This window comes from Triticum dicoccoides, chromosome 2B (genome assembly GCF_002162155.2).
Source record: "Triticum dicoccoides isolate Atlit2015 ecotype Zavitan chromosome 2B, WEW_v2.0, whole genome shotgun sequence".
Classification (NCBI taxonomy): domain Eukaryota; kingdom Viridiplantae; phylum Streptophyta; class Magnoliopsida; order Poales; family Poaceae; genus Triticum; species Triticum dicoccoides.
In genome coordinates this window covers 202,696,632-202,712,442 of record NC_041383.1, presented here as the reverse complement: position 1 = coordinate 202,712,442, position 15,811 = coordinate 202,696,632, and the positions used below count along the sequence as shown (strand labels likewise).

The 15,811-nt window shown below is 45.3% G+C and overlaps 2 protein-coding genes across 3 annotated transcripts; both read right to left on the bottom strand.

Moving 5' to 3' along the window:
* Positions 1-3,684: 3,684 nt before the first annotated feature.
* On the bottom strand, positions 3,685-6,336 carry LOC119363078 (MKI67 FHA domain-interacting nucleolar phosphoprotein-like). Of its 2 annotated transcripts, XM_037628383.1 has the most exons (8): positions 6,039-6,336; positions 5,822-5,939; positions 5,675-5,730; positions 5,541-5,588; positions 5,350-5,447; positions 4,602-4,671; positions 4,417-4,527; positions 3,685-3,956 (listed from the first exon to the last, which is right to left on the bottom strand). In XM_037628383.1, exons 1-8 carry the CDS (start codon positions 6,126-6,128, stop codon positions 3,906-3,908), a joined length of 642 nt encoding a protein of 213 aa, XP_037484280.1. In that variant the 5' UTR covers positions 6,129-6,336; the 3' UTR covers positions 3,685-3,905. The 2 variants fall into 2 exon arrangements, with proteins under 2 accessions (XP_037484280.1, XP_037484279.1); XM_037628382.1 differs by having other exon boundaries at positions 5,350-5,588.
* A 2,330-nt stretch (positions 6,337-8,666) lies between these two features.
* On the bottom strand, positions 8,667-9,682 carry LOC119363077 (protein PELPK1-like). Its single transcript, XM_037628381.1, has one exon. It carries the CDS (start codon positions 9,624-9,626, stop codon positions 8,859-8,861), a length of 768 nt encoding a protein of 255 aa, XP_037484278.1. The 5' UTR covers positions 9,627-9,682; the 3' UTR covers positions 8,667-8,858.
* Positions 9,683-15,811: the final 6,129 nt, after the last annotated feature.

Genomic DNA, 15,811 nt, shown 5'->3' with positions numbered 1-15,811 from the left:
CACTGATGGGGAACGTTGCAGAAAACAAAAATTTTCCTACTCGTTTCACCAAGATCATCTAGGAGTTCATCTAGCAACGAGTGATTAGATGCATCTACATACCTTTGTAGATCGCGAGCGGAAGCGTTCAAAAGAACGGTGATGATGTAGTCGTACTCGACGTGATCCAAATCACCGATGACCAGCGCCGAACGGACGGCACCTCCGCGTTCAACACACGTACGGAACAGCCACGTCTCCTCCTTCTTGATCCAGCAAGGGAGGGAGGAGAGGTTGAGGGAGATGGCACCAGCAGCAGCACGACGGCGTGGTGTTGATGGAGCTGCAGTACTCCGGCAGAGCTTCGCTAAGCACTATGGAGGTTGAGGAGGTGTTGGGGAGGGAGAAGGAGGCAACCAAAGGCCGAGACGTTCAGGTATGAAGTCCCTCCTCTCCCCCACTATATATAGGGGTGCCAAGGGGGGGTGGTGCGCAGCCTAGGAGATCCAATCTCCTATGGCCGGCGGCCAAGGGGAGGTTTCCCTCCCCCCCAAGGCACCTAGGAGGTGCCTTACCCTCCTAGGACTCTTGTCCCCTTAAACCCTAGGCGCATGGGCCTATGTGGGGCTGGTGCCCTTGGACCATTAGGCCAAGGCGCACCCCCTTACAGCCCATGTGGCCCCCCGGGGCAGGTGGACCCACCCGGTGGACCCCCGGGACCCTTCCGGTGGTCCCGGTACAATACCGATAACCCCGAAACTTGTCCCGATGCCCGAAACAGGACTTCCCATATATAAATCTTTACCTCCGGACCATTCCGGAACTCCTCGTGATGTCCGAGATCTCATCCGGGACTCCGAACAACATTCGGGTTACTGCATATACATATCCCTACAACCCTAGCGTAACCGAACCTTAAGTGTGTAGACCCTACGGGTTCGGGAGACAAGCAGACATGACCGAGACGACTCTCCGGTCAATAACCAACAGCGGGATCTGGATACCCATGTTGGCTCCCACATGCTCCACGATGATCTCATCGGATGAACCACGATGTCGAGGATTCAATCAACCCCGTACGCTATTCCCTTTGTCTATCGATATGTTACTTGCCCGAGATTCGATCGTCGGTATCCCAATACCTCGTTCAATCTCGTTACTGGCAAGTCACTTTACTCGTACCGTAATGCATGATCCCGTGACCAGACACTTGGTCACTCTGAGCTCATTATGATGATGCATTACCGAGTGGGCCCAGTGATACCTCTCCGTCATACGGAGTGACAAATCCCAGTCTTGATCCATGTCACCCAACAGACACTTTCGGAGATACCCGTAGTCTACCTTTATAGTCACCCAGTTACGTTGTGACGTTTGGCATACCCAAAGCACTCCTACGGTATCCGGGAGTTACACGATCTCATGGTCTAAGGAAAAGATACTTGACATTGCAAAACTCTAGCAAACGAACTATACGATCTTGTGCTATGTTTAGGATTGGGTCTTGTCCATCACATCATTCTCCTAATGATGTGATCTCGTTATCAATGACATCCAGTGTCCATAGTCAGGAAACCATGACTATCTGTTGATCAACGAGCTAGTCAACTAGAGGCTCACTAGGGACATGTTGGTGTCCGTTATTCACACATGCATTACGATTTCCGGATAACACAATTATAGCATGAATAAAGACAATTATCATGAACAAGGAAATACAATAATAATGCTTTTATTATTGCCTCTAGGGCATATTTCCAACAGACACCCGTGGGAATACCGTGCGTGAGGCCGCAAAGTGATATGAGGTGTTACATGCTAGATCGATGTGGCATTGAGTCGGGGTCCTGACAGGTTGTGGTTGATTGGGGCTCCACGTAACCCGGACTGGAAATTAGGGACAGCATATACTCCCTCTGTTTCAAAATAGATGACTCAACTTTGTACTAACTTTAATACAAAGTTGAGTCATCTTTTTTGGAACGGAGGCAGTATATCACAGTCGTGTGCAGTACATACTAAAAGAAAAAACACAGATGAAACACACAGACAAAGACTATGCAAATTTTTCCTAGCCAGACAACTCGCTCCTTAGTACTCCATAAAACAGTGGTATTGCTCCCGTCGTAGTCGGTCTTGTTGGTTAAATTTACGGTCAAACTTGGATCTCGGGAACTGCGGGCACACTACGTTGTGGAATGGAGGGAGAACAAATTATGCTCTCGGTGCAATGCATATGCAAAATTACCTAGTTCTATGCAACAATAACGATTAATTACTCATGCTATAAAACAGGCTCGTATTTTATATTTCTTACCATTTCGTGTGATGGTCACTGCAAGGTCACTGTGCCGGCGACGATTCCATGGTGGTGTGTGGGGTTGTATCCCGCATCTTCATCGTCCTCTGCAGCAATTGCGGTTCTGCGCAATTGCGGTTCTCCCGTCGCTGACGCACTCCTTTGACCTTGACAACGCCCTACTCCATGGATCTCGAACCATGGGAAGAGGACGAGCGGGAACTCCACGCGGAGGAGGAGGTGCTCGATGAGCACATAGTCGACGAGGCGTAAATGGCCTCATGAGGAGATGAGGTTATGGCCCCCCGCCATGTGGACTGACTCCGAGGTCCTCGAGGAGCACCTCGCGATCGAGGCCTCTTCCAAAGCCATGCGACTATCATCGCCATCCTAGCCACATGTGCGGCCAAGTAACGGGACTGAGCAGAGTTCAAGACATACCTCAATATGCCGGTGGCTCAAACCCCTTCGCCGATGAGGCCACACCAAAGGGCACGCATGACGTCGGGCATCAGGCTCCGACAAGGGGAAGGAGCCCATTGCCATCTCCCCCTCTGACAATTAGCTTAAATTAGGCTAGCTAAGATGTAATTTAAGTTAATCAAGTTGTAGCTTATGTTAGTTCCACCATGTTTAGTTCAATTATGTGAAGTTTAATTGTGCACTATTGTGATATTTAATCAATTTGTTAAGTTCATATCATGTTTGAATGCTGACAGTTGTGCAAAATTAAGGTTTGGGGAGTGGTTTTTAACTGTGCTAAAAATTTATGATTGAAGGAGTTAAGTTTTGGGAGGTGGTTTGGGGAGAGATAGAAATGTAGTATTGCAGGCGGATGCATCCACCGCAGACAACCTGATTTTGCTGATTTTGCTGTAATTACGGTAAAAAGTTGTAATTATTCTTACACGGACAATAACCTGATTTCTTTTTCTACTTTCTATGCTCTATAATATGTGATTTACTTTTCCTCTACGCCACTGCTAAGGAGTGAGTTGTCCAGCTAGGGAAAATTTTGGTGTTCATTACTTGCAATGGTCAAGGTAAAGACATGTGGTAAATTGTACATATCTATCAAATAATGTTCTAAAAACGTACAATCATACTTCTCTAACTTTGACTATCGACATATAAACTGACTGTTATGATAAAAAGAAATAACATAATTAGTTTCGCATGAAAATATTTCATGATTAGGCATTTTTTAATGATTATAGAACTACCGATATCCATATATAGAACATTGTGTATATAAAATAACTACTCTCCCCGGTCCAAATTATATGGTGTATTTTTTAAGTCAAACTTCTATATATCATCAATATGAGGTAACAGCGATGGCATGAATCAGCATTAATTTTACGGTGCGTCTGCATTGACAGATGAAGGATGTAAAATATCTGTAGTGAGGCAGGTAAGAAAGAAAGTCATTCATTTCCCACCACATATTCATGCTTCTTCACCAACATACATCAGTCATTTACCTAATACAACATCCACTGAAGACATGATGCAAAACAGATGTATGAAACCGCCATCTCATCCTCACTGAAAATAGACCAGCCATATTTAACTCGGCAGTCCCATCACTCCCACTGGATAAAAGATCCATCTGCCTTCTGTATAGCTAATCCTCATCAAACTTGATCTTCTTAGCTGAAGGCTGAACGCTCCCGATCTGTATAGCCAAGAAAGCATTAGCAACCAGGCAAATATTTTGTTATTACCTCACACATAGTAGGATCAGAAAAAAGTTGCTAGAAAACAGAAGCTAATGTACTAGTGATCAATATCAACTATTTATCCATTAAAAACAATTGAAGCACAGCTCAGAATATGATTAAGCAAAGCCTGGGATGAACAATGGTGCTAATACATAAATTATTTCAGCAAGCAAATGTAGATAAGAATAAGAATAAACAAGCAGTACTATAATTATCAAGAACCTACACAGTAACACATGGCAAAATTGGCTTCTAGAAAACTACAAATGCATGCCTTTTGCCCCAGGTCAATACAAAAAAGTTGAAATTTTCCTAATACCATTACAATTCCGTGGCAAATTGCTGAGCTATTTCAGATCTGAGTAAGTAAGATAGATTTATTAAATCAATGAACAGCATCAAAGTGTTACTTACAAGGGCTGGACACTCATAATCGATACCAGCAGCCTTGATTCTTTTGCGACGATTCTCATCCCGCTTTACAATTCCTTCGAGCATCCTCTTATGCTCTTCTACTGTTTTATCCTGGTAACACAACAGCTAATATTAATCTACAGCGTTAAACTTTTGCATTCCAGTTGTAGTTAGCAACAGATTACCTTACTAAGCTTCTTCCGTTCAATTGCTACCCGGTCAACTGGTACAAATCCCTTCCGCACACCTTTCCATCTAGAAGCCATACAAGATATGGACGTTGTAGATCATAAGAATTATGTTCTCACTTTAATCAAAACGCAAGAAACAGTAACTATGTACAGCTATATGTTACAGAAGTACAGGGAAACAAAACTCTAGTGTTGTAGAAGAGTTGCTGCAACCTCCGTATTAAGTACACCAAAAGAACAAGGATTCAATAAAAACTTGCAAGAGATTGGCATCAATGCTTCAGTTCTGCACTTACCGATGCAGTGGTATATATACCAATTCATATTATTGTCACAAATCCTTGACTTCATAATTTAGTTTTGACATTCACATAGCACTTACTATGCCTATTGATATATATTTCTAACATGACTTACAGTTTGCATAAAGCAATCAGAAAGTATCAACACCAATCTGTGTTACCCCAATGAGCTCGCATCATTACTAGATGTGCAATGCAATGGAAGCAAATAGCCTGGTAATATTAAGTACATGTCTGTAGCCTGTTGGGAGGGTATGTCACTGTAAACAGTATTCCATGACAGAGAAATACAAAGTAGACAGCCTTTGCCCAAGAATATACAAATATTGACCTCATTTAGTGGTAATTAATGTGCACTCCTAGACAGAAGATGAAGGCTATGTTTCTGTTATCAAAAAGCGAAAATAAACAGAATTAAGCAGCACAGTCGCGGTGATTACAATTTGGCATGAACTTTCTCCAGTGGGACAGGCGCAATTTGCAGAGTGTGCTCAAACAAGAGGTAGTTATTCATCTCATCAGCTACAATCTTGGCCACCTGATATACCAAGAACAGGCCAGAAATTTGTAAGCAGACAACAAACATACAGTGTGCCCTGATAATCTGATATATCCCAACACACGTGCTTACCTCGGGGTTCTCAAACTCAATGAATCCATAATGCTTGGACTTTCCTGTCTAAACATACCGCCAAACAGCAAGTTAGATGCTCGCAGAAAACAGCACACAAATCATCAGATACCTCGTAACGCAGCATACGATACCTTGTGGTTCCGGGCAATCCTGACCCTCTTAACAGCCCCAAACTGCTGAAAGAAACCTGCAGAATCAACCAAACCAACAAAGACTGTATCAGAACCAGACCCCTCGCACCGCATGCGCTTCTCTAAGCTCTGCTGACGGAGACAGACCTTGCATCTGGTCCTCGTAGAAGCCGTGGGGTATGTGGCCGATGTACAGGACAGTGGCCGTGTTCTCCGGCTCCTCGGTCTGCCGCTCCCGGATCCTCTGCTCCTTCCCCTCCAGCGGCTGCGGCAATCACAACACGACGTCAGGGACAGCAACCAAAAAGCGTGCGTTTTTTCTCTGTTGGTTTCGATTTGGTTCGAAGAGGAACAAAGCACGCACCAGGAAATCCTTGCCCTCGCCAGTCCGGGGGCCGGCCGAGCGCCGCGAGAGCACGCGCCTCTGGTTCCTCTTCTTGTCCCTCAACCCCATCTCGCTCAAACCTCTACCTAGGTTCTAGACGAAACCTGGCTGTGGCGCGGATGGGTGGAGGTGGGAGACGGAAACAAGGCCGCTTGCTCTGGCCGTCGATGACGGACGGCGGACGGCGACGCCTCGAGCAGGGGACGGGGAGCAGGGAGCGCCGGGAACTTGCGACTGCTGGCGGCTAGGGTAGGATAGGAAACAGGGGAAGGGACGCAGTGTGTGCTCTGGTGGGCTGGGCTAAAACCAAAGGGAATAGCAGCTGGGCAGAGCTGATTTTTTTTTTCTAAAAAAGAAACATAGGTGATGCCTTTTTTTTTAACAGAAGCTGGTCGCTTGTCTGTTCATGCTTCGGGCTATTCGGGTGCCGGGAGAAAAAAAACAAAAAAGCGAAATAATTCGGTTTTTTTCTGTGGGGTAAATAATAATTTGGGTTTCTAAACTTGGTAACCGAAAATGTTCGGGCTTTGGGAGACAACTGTTATAGATTTTTTCTAGAAACACAAAATAAACGCAGATGCTCACACACACGCTATCCTTACGAGCATCTTGAAAGACTGAGGGCCTCTTTAACTTGCAGGATTCTAAAAGTGCGGGAATAGAAAAAGGGAAACGTTATGTGCCGGCAGACCGGCCGAAGCTTTGGCCGGTCGCTCGCGTACCGCTGGATCGCCCAGCGATTCTATGGCTAACAGGTCAACAGATTCATTAATTGTTTGCGTTGTTGGATTTCCTCCTCGGCCCACCACATGCCCCTTGGCCCATCACGGCTGCTTTTTTTTTCTTTCTCTCATCCTCCAATGCGTCGTCCGGCGAGCTGCGACCGTGGCGGCCGCATGCTGGAACCAGCGTCCCGGCGTACTGGAACCAGCGGTTTTTTTTTTGCTAAATCCATTCAAGTCGGAGCTACGACTGCAACGACGAAGACAGCCTTTTGCTGCAATCATCGTCAGTTTTTGTTACAATCGGCGAGGAAATTTGCTACATCCATTCATGACAGAGATGCGACCCGAGAGGGCGGCGAGGATGATTTTTGCTGGACCCATAACCCATAATTGTTTTCTGCTAATATCGGCGAGGTTGTTTTGCTACATGCATTCATGGCGGAAATGCAACCAGGGACGGGGACGACGAGGATTTTTGCTGCACCCGTAATTGTTTTTTGCTACTACCGACGAGTTTTCTTTTTTGCTACATTCGTTCATGGCGGTGACGCAACCTGGGACGGCGGCGACGGCGATTTTTGTTGCACCCATAATTGTTTTTTGCTACTACCGGCGATGTTTTTTGCTACATCCATTCATGGTGGAGATGCGACCAGGGACGGCGGCGACGACGATTTTTGTTGCGCCTGTAATTGTTTTTTGCTACTACCGGAGAGGTTTTTTGCTACATCCATTAACGGCGAAGATTTGACCCGTGACGACGGCGGTGACGATTTTTGCTGCAACCGTCATTGTTTTTTTCTACGACCGGCGAGGTTTTTTGCTACATACATTAAATGGCGTTGGCTGGCTACTATCGTTCGTGCAACCCCGTGCAGCGAGCGTCGAGGGTGAGGGTGGCGGCGGCGCATCAGGGATGCTTCAACCAAGTTACTTTCTGAAAGTATTTGGTGATTATTGTTTGTAAACAAGCTAGGAATCTACTCCCAAGAAATTGTTATTGTTTCTTGATGGAATGCTTCGTGAGTGCTTTTTCAGTTGTAGAAATATGCTGGAAAAAATACATCAATTTTGCTTTCATTGTTTTTGTTTTTTGGTTTATGCTACAATGCTACATACAATTTTTTTTACTTTGATTTGTAGGTTTTGTTGTGAAATTTTGCCGACATAGGTGATACACTCTAAAAACAAGTGCAGACTCCCTGTGTAGATAGCAGTGAGAAGTGTAGCATCATTAGGGTGGCTCCACACACGTAACAACATGCAGAATGCACGACATGGCGCTGATGCACGTGGGACAAGCGACGCGACGTGCGTACATGAGCAAAGAAAGGAACGGCCCGGACAGCTTTTTATCTCACCACTTCAATCCGACGGGATTAAAATAGTCAAATCGTATGTGCGCGGTGCGACCGGCCGAAATTTCGGCCGGCGCACCGGCGCCTATCAATGGCCATAGAAAAAACATAAGATTATAATGTCATGCCCATCTCAATTCTAATGGGTTTTGATTTGTTTGATTGCATCATAGAAAAAAGAAAGAATCCTATATGAAGCAGTACCTATAGAAAAAATTCTATAGGATATTATCCCATGGATCAAACATTCAACATAGAAAAATTCTTAAGGATTCTAACACCCAAAATTCACATGAAAATCCTTCGAATCAAGGAGCCCTGAGCCAACTGATTTTGATATTGACGAAATCGTCGTAGACACTTCGTGGTTGATGGGCGTGCCATGTAATTGAACTAATATCGTCGAAAAATCTGGAATGAATTTAGAATATGCCGCCACACATATCAAGTCTAGAACTTGAACCCGCATATGCAGGTTTCACCGCAAGAGACCTGGCCATCTGATACTCACTTCACAACAACTGTTACACACGAACGAAAATCCATTTTATTATATATGTATGCATAATAAGATCTCAAACACTCCCAATAGCTCAGCAGGTACGACGTAGTACAAACAAATCACGGGTGTCAGGCATGCCACGGTAGCTCGTCATAATGGACACAGGACTCAAACATATCATGGACCATGCATGGATTCGTCGGTGGTTGAGTGATCATGGTTTTGGTTCCGCGGGATTCGGCAGTGGCGGCTGCGCCGTCGGTGGAAGCTCACTGGTAGGGAGCGGCGGCAGGTCTGGCTTCAGTGGCAGCCCGACGTCCGGCTTCGGTGGAAGGTCACCGGTCGGAGGCGGCGGCAGCTCCGGCTTCGGTGGCTCCTCTGTCTTGGGTGGCAGCTCGACCTCTGGCTTCGGTGGAATCTCTCCGGTCGGAAGTGGAGGCTGCTCTGGCTTCGATGGCTCGTCTGTCTCGGGCTTGGGCGGAAGCTCACCTGTAGGAAGAGGCGGCGAAACCGGCTTTGGTGGGATCCCACCTGTTGGCGGCGGCGGCAGCTCCGTCTTCGGTGGCTCCTCACCCTTGGGCACGGGTGGCAGCTCTGGCTTCGGTTCCACGTCAGGTTTGGGCACCTCCGGTTTGGGCAACGGCGGCAACTCCGGTTTGGGCTGCACGTTAGGTGTGGGCAGCCCCGGCTTCGGCAGCACGTCGGGTGCGGGCAACGGCGGCTCTGGCAACACGTCCGGTGTGGGCAACGGCGGCAGCTCCGGATTGGGCTGCTCCTCAGGTGCGGGCAGCGGTGGCAGCCCCGGCTTCGGCAGCACCTTCGGTACAGGCAACGGTGGCGGCACGTCCGGCTTGGGTACCGGTGGGTACTCCGCCTCCTCCAGGTGCCGCGCCGCGTTGCCGACGCTGCTGCGGGAGAGCAGCAGCACGCCGAGGAGGAGCACCGCAAGAGAGGACGACATGCTGGCGATCCCGGAAGCCATGGCTGGCTTCGATCGCTGAACTAATCAAGAAGAATATGGTGTGCGTTCTCCTTGCTGGGGTGAAGAGAAACGAAGGCGAGGGCGAGGCATTTATAGCAGGCGTTCGTTCGTCGTACGGAGTCGATCGTAAATTCGTAATGCGTTACACTCAAGTTCAGTACGTTAGTTGGCAGAAGAGAAGATGGATCACCTGCGTTGCGTTTCTTCCTGGCACTTAACCCGTGGTACGTTTCGTACTAGCCCCGTGCGACGCTGGAGAATCGGGCCGATCGACCGGATCGGTTGCTCCGGTTACACTACTGCGACGTTGCCTACCCAGATATCTGTCGTCCTGTCAAAAAAACAGAGAAAAAAATGACCTAACGTTACAAGCGTCAAAAGGTCGGCACATAACTTTCTTTCCATGGATTTATTGCGACAGGAATTTCTGCAAGAATCACGTTTTTTTAGAAGGTGCGAGGTCATTTCCTAGATAAAAATAAAAATGAATAGAGGCTGCAGGGTCATGCCATTGGTTCCTTATAAGACTACTTGCCTAGTACTACGGTTCGCGCTTTATTATTGACGAACTAGCTCTACTCCATGGGATTGATCGAGCGACAAGAAATCGGTCGACCAACACGCACCATGAAATGTACGTTGAGATTATTAGTAATTTATTTTTTTGAGAAAAACGTTTTTTAGTCTTTTTTTTAGTAAAACGTACTCTATCGAGATCTATTTTTAGACAATACTCTAGCAAAGAGCCCGTGCGTTGCAACGGGAGAAAAAACATAACACATGCTTTTAACCCAACAACCATCACTGAAGACCACAATAGGTCCATCTCCTTTATTTTTACGAGGCATCATATTTGTGTTGCCGCTTATCCTCTTTCTCACCCTCACCGATGATGGCCTCGGTGTTCACACAAAAAAAAGTGTTTGAATATGGTTAATCTTAAGGCGTCTCTCTCTTCCTCTCTCCTCCCTCTCCCTCTCCCTCGCTTTCTCTCACTCTCGCGATGAGAAATCTGTTGTTTTCCCCTGCGACATTTTTCACAGGTATGCATGTGTAGTTATTGATGTTTTCTTTTCCCTATATTGTTATAGTGGGGTGTTTATTTGCAATCCGGATCGCCGCCGGTACGAAAGGAAAATGGATCTTACGCTATAAATTATAAGTTTGCTCCAAAAAAATATTTTAAAAATATTTAACAGGTAAAATTAACATCATATTTAGATTCCACATATTTTTTTAACAAAATTTCATATATAATATGTTAAAATCAAAGTGATTTAAAAGATACGGATAATTTAGAAAATCATTTGTTTGACTTAAATATATTCCAAAATAATATTTAAAAATACTTAACAGGTAAAATAAACTCATATTCATATTCTACATATTTTTCTAATCAAATTTCATACATAACATGTTCAAATCGGAGTTACGGTTTAAAAGATATGGATGATTTAAAAAAAATATTGTTTGACTTAAATATGATCCGCGGATGAATTACCTAAAACATAAGGGTGCTTTAAGAAAAATGTAAAATAATGGTTCGTGTGTGACTTAAATCCGAACCGCGGGTTGATTTCTAAGTAAACACAGGAACTTTTGTGTAAAGGGAAAAGTATATTTTTTATCCATTAATTCTTTCAAAAGTATAGAAATGGTCCCTCAACTATAAAACCAGTAAATGTTAGTCCCTCAACTTCTCAAACCGGATAAGTTTAGTCCCTCGTATAGCTTTGGGTGGTTTTGACCAGGTCCACATCCACATGGCAATCTCTGATGAATCTTATTCTTCCTTGTCATTCTAGCTCAGCTAGGCATTTCGTCGAGCAGTTGACGCGCGTGGAGCAGCAGTAGGAGACGTGGGCGTGGTGGCCTCCGGCGAGATGGTTTTGGTCCTTGGCGACCTTGGTAAGGCTAGCTCCTCAGGTGCGAGCCCCCAGCATGCCGCCCACGGGATCGAGGTGGAAGATGCCGCCTCGTGCGTCCGCCCCGCGGGTCACACGCACACCTCCCGACCTCCGCTCTAGCCTTGCGGTGGTACAAGCTCCGAAGGCAAGCTGCCACATGCTTCCCGCGCCGCTGGCCGCAAACACAGTCGCGAGCTCCCGGCGCCTGCCAGCTTGTGTGCACACCGTCGCGAGTTGCCACAGCACCCTTTGCGTTCGGCTGCTCCGCGCCGTCTATGCATTGGGACTTTGGGAGGCCGGCACCGTCGTGCAAGTACGTCGCCTCCATCCACGAGCTTATGGGTCCCATCACTACGCCACCTAGCCATCACGGCGAGCATCTTGTCGCCGTCGCACACAACCATCATAACACACGCACCACAGTCACGAACATAGCAGCAGGCCAGCAGCAGCAACACAGCACGCACACCCAGCGCGAAGGGCAACACACTCACGAACATAGCAGCAGCGGAACCACAAAACACACATCCGGCGGTGCTGCGCGCGTGCGGCCACAAGGAGGGCTGAAGGCGTGCATGACCTCAAGCAAGAAGTAGAGCCTACACGGCTAGAGCGGAGGAGGGAATGCGTGCTGCCGCGTGCCGCCTCCTGGGCCGGGCATCAGCTTCGTCTTCTCCAAGTGCTGTTTTAGAGGTTGAAGATGCTCATACATGTGGGGTCTATATGTAAGTGAATAGAGATAAAGAGGAGAAATCAAAGTAAAAATTTTTGGGGGGATGTGGTAGGGCCCACACTTGTCAGCCCGAGTCAATACCACTCCACATCGGCAGGAAACCACCCGAAGTGGCGCGAGGGACCAAACGTATCCGGTTTTAAAAGTTAAGGGACTAAGTTTTGCTGGTTTTAAAGTTGAGGGATCGTATCTATACTTTGGAAAGAATTAAGGGACGAAAAATATACTTATCCCTTGTGTAAAATATGAAAAAATGATTCGTCTTAACTTAAAACAGGACTGCGGGTTGAATTCTCTGAAATAGAGGGACTTTTCTGAAAAATGTCATGACAGACGAAAGAAACCCAATTTTCTTTATTATTAGGTAAAGATACTCTACCGAGATCTGATCGAAATATTTGCAAAGTTCGCACGAAGGTTAGGCCCGGCGTTGGCCCATCTAAAAGAAGCTGAACTGTCAAATGGGCTTCGAATCTGCGACGTGCAGGACGGTCGCTATGGGCTGGAGCTGTGAACATATTTATTTAGTTTTCGTTCACCTCAAAAAATATATATTTAGTTTTCGTGTTTGCCCCCAAAAAGATTAAGTTTTCAAAATATATTCCCCCTTTCTCCTGAACTGAAACTATATTTGTAAACTTTTAAATAAAAGAGGTGTCAAACCAGGCATGAGTTTCTTTTTTAGATTCGTGTATGGGCTGGACCTGTGAAAATTTTAAAAAATCTTCGTGCTTCCCTCGTCATCAAAATGGGTCCGACCAACCATGGGTGGCGAAGGTAGTGACTGTCCAAACCAAAGCTAGAAAACGATGCGGGTGGTAGCGGCATTGAGGCAAGGGTGACACAGTAACAAGTTAGACATGGGACGGCGTTGATGGCCATGACATCATCGATGGAGAGGAGAGAGTAACAAAGCTGCTTCGACGCGAGCTGATGGTGCGGGTGCGAAGGGGATCACCTACACGGGAGAATAGGGGGTTCTAGGGATAGGCAAACGATGCAACGACGTTAGTCACCGATACCAGGAGGCAACAGTCAGGTCACTGATTATGGGTAGGTCAATGAACTACGCATGATTACAACAACGGTAGTGGACGAGAGACAATAATTCTAGGCATGTCCGCTAAAAGGCTTTAAGGTGGGCTCAATTTAGTGGGGATGAGGCCAGACACTCACTACTAGGGAAAACCCTATCAGTAGCGCGGGTTTTGTGCTCACTAGTAGTGCGGGAGGGCGCGCTACTAATAAGGCGCTACAGCTATTGCTTAGCAGTAACGCGTGCCCGCACGCGCTACTACTAGGACAAATAGCTGCAGCGTTTGTTCATTCCCACGCTACTGCTAATGTAGCTAGTGGCAGCGTGTTTACTCTTCATCGCTACTAGTATTCTTTTTTTATTTTTTTTATTTTTAGTGTATTTATGCGCCATCGTACAAATATTGGTACAATACCAGTTATGAGGTTTACATTATTATGTCCATAACAGTGTGTCAAATGAAGGTGGATTAGGTTCAAGTGGAGTCAATATGTGATGCATGTCAAAAGTATACTACTAAACCAAACTTGATCTAGTTTCGACTAGTAGTACTTTCGATATGCATCACATGTTGCCTCCACTTGAATCTAATCCGCCAGCACAAGCTATTTAATCATCATCATAGTCATAACATCAACAATAGTTATTTAATCATCATAGTCATAGTGTAGCACATCATCATCTTCAAACTCATTCTAGCTAGCTAATCACCACCAACACTAGCTGTGGTAGCTATCTAATCACTAGCAACACTAGAAAATAAAAATCATCAGAGTCATTGCCACAAACACTAGCTAATCACTCATGTTGCTCTCTCTCTCTCTCAGGTAAAATAACATAAAACATGTGTAGCACTCGTTCTTCATCAAGTTGGATCATGCAGATGAACCTGTCTCCTAATCGTGGCTGCGCTTTTGATTGTTGTCCCCTAGTACTTCTCTGCGATCATTCATAATTTTGCTCCAATCTTTCACTATTAAGTATTCCTCGCTATTAGAAATCCTGAATGCACTAAAGTGCATTATAGCATATCTTGGTCGTAAGCTGACAATTCTCATCTGATCTTTAGTCTTGATCCAGTGAGGCACAACATTCAGCGGGAGTCACTGTTGAAAAACATCGTATAGTAACATACTTAGCAATGAAGTTTAGCTTAAAAATAATGTATGCAAAAGATGCACTGAGTACAAATAGTAAAAATCTTACCATCTTTCCTAAATAGATGTGACCGTAGTTCAATACGAACACTATTGGTCGCACGTTTTGAGTATTAAGATTTGCAAGTCCAAAAAAAATTTGTCTTGACAGTGTGAAGATCCTCAAGCCATGAAACATAATGACTTATCTCCTCGCAGTTTAGTTCAGCCCCGGGACAGTAGTAGGTCCTGTCTACCAAACGCTGGACATGTTTGCTTGATTGGAAATAAGTTGTCAATAGAAATTAGTTGTTAACTATTTTTGAATAAACAATATCAAAGACATAAATATGATTGAGAAACTCACATTTTGGTAGAACTGGAGGCGTCTGCACATCGACCCAGATGTCGGTATTACCTTCAATACCATCTTCCGGACGAATATCAAAGGTGATAACCATATCAGGCTCAAATGCATAAGTGTTGCATAGTGCTCGCCATGTTTTGCATCCAAAATAGGTGTAGTCGTCTTCGTTGTATAATTTTGCATGGAAAATATAACCATGATCGGTCTTCAAATAAACTCTCTTTACCTCCATAGTAGTTGTCACAGAACTGAAACCTATCTTATCCAATACAAAAACTCTTGCATGGCAGGGGATACGCTAGTAGAATAGTAAAAAAATTATAAGTTGAAGAAAATGAAGCAGATATCATGCTTAATTATGAAAAAAGACTTGTCGTTGTGACTTACTGTATCCAATTCGAAGTTCTCGTCCAGCTTGATGCTGAAGCGTCTATCATCATCTAGGAAGATTCCGTCGCACAGGTCGCGCTCGTCTTCGTAGTATATGCAAATACCGAAATCCTTTTCGTCGTCAGACATTTCCTATGTTCATAGTTAAAACATTAATTGAAAATCGATCAAAGACAACTACCAGGATACTCAATACACAATTCCGGGGCACTCGATATTTCCTACATATTCTGGCACAAGTCATGCCAAAATTCACGGAAAAAATCCGGCATGACCTTTCCTGAAATAGGACATATCGAGCGCCTGAAATTTGCCGGAACGGAAATGAATCAACACTCCGGCAAAACATAGACCACTCAGAGGTGTAACCTGCAAACATGACCGGCCACTTGGGCAAGCACATATCCTATTTGAGCAACACAAGATATACATTTCAAACTATCTTATAGGACTCAAATTAGCATGCATTCAATAAGCAAAAGTAAATCATCTCATGCGTCCGTACATCGTCGAATATTATCACTAATACATCCTGAATAGTATCATACATATAGCATCACTAATACAACTATAACCCTAGCACACGATGGGTATCGGCGCGGGCGGTGGACACCCA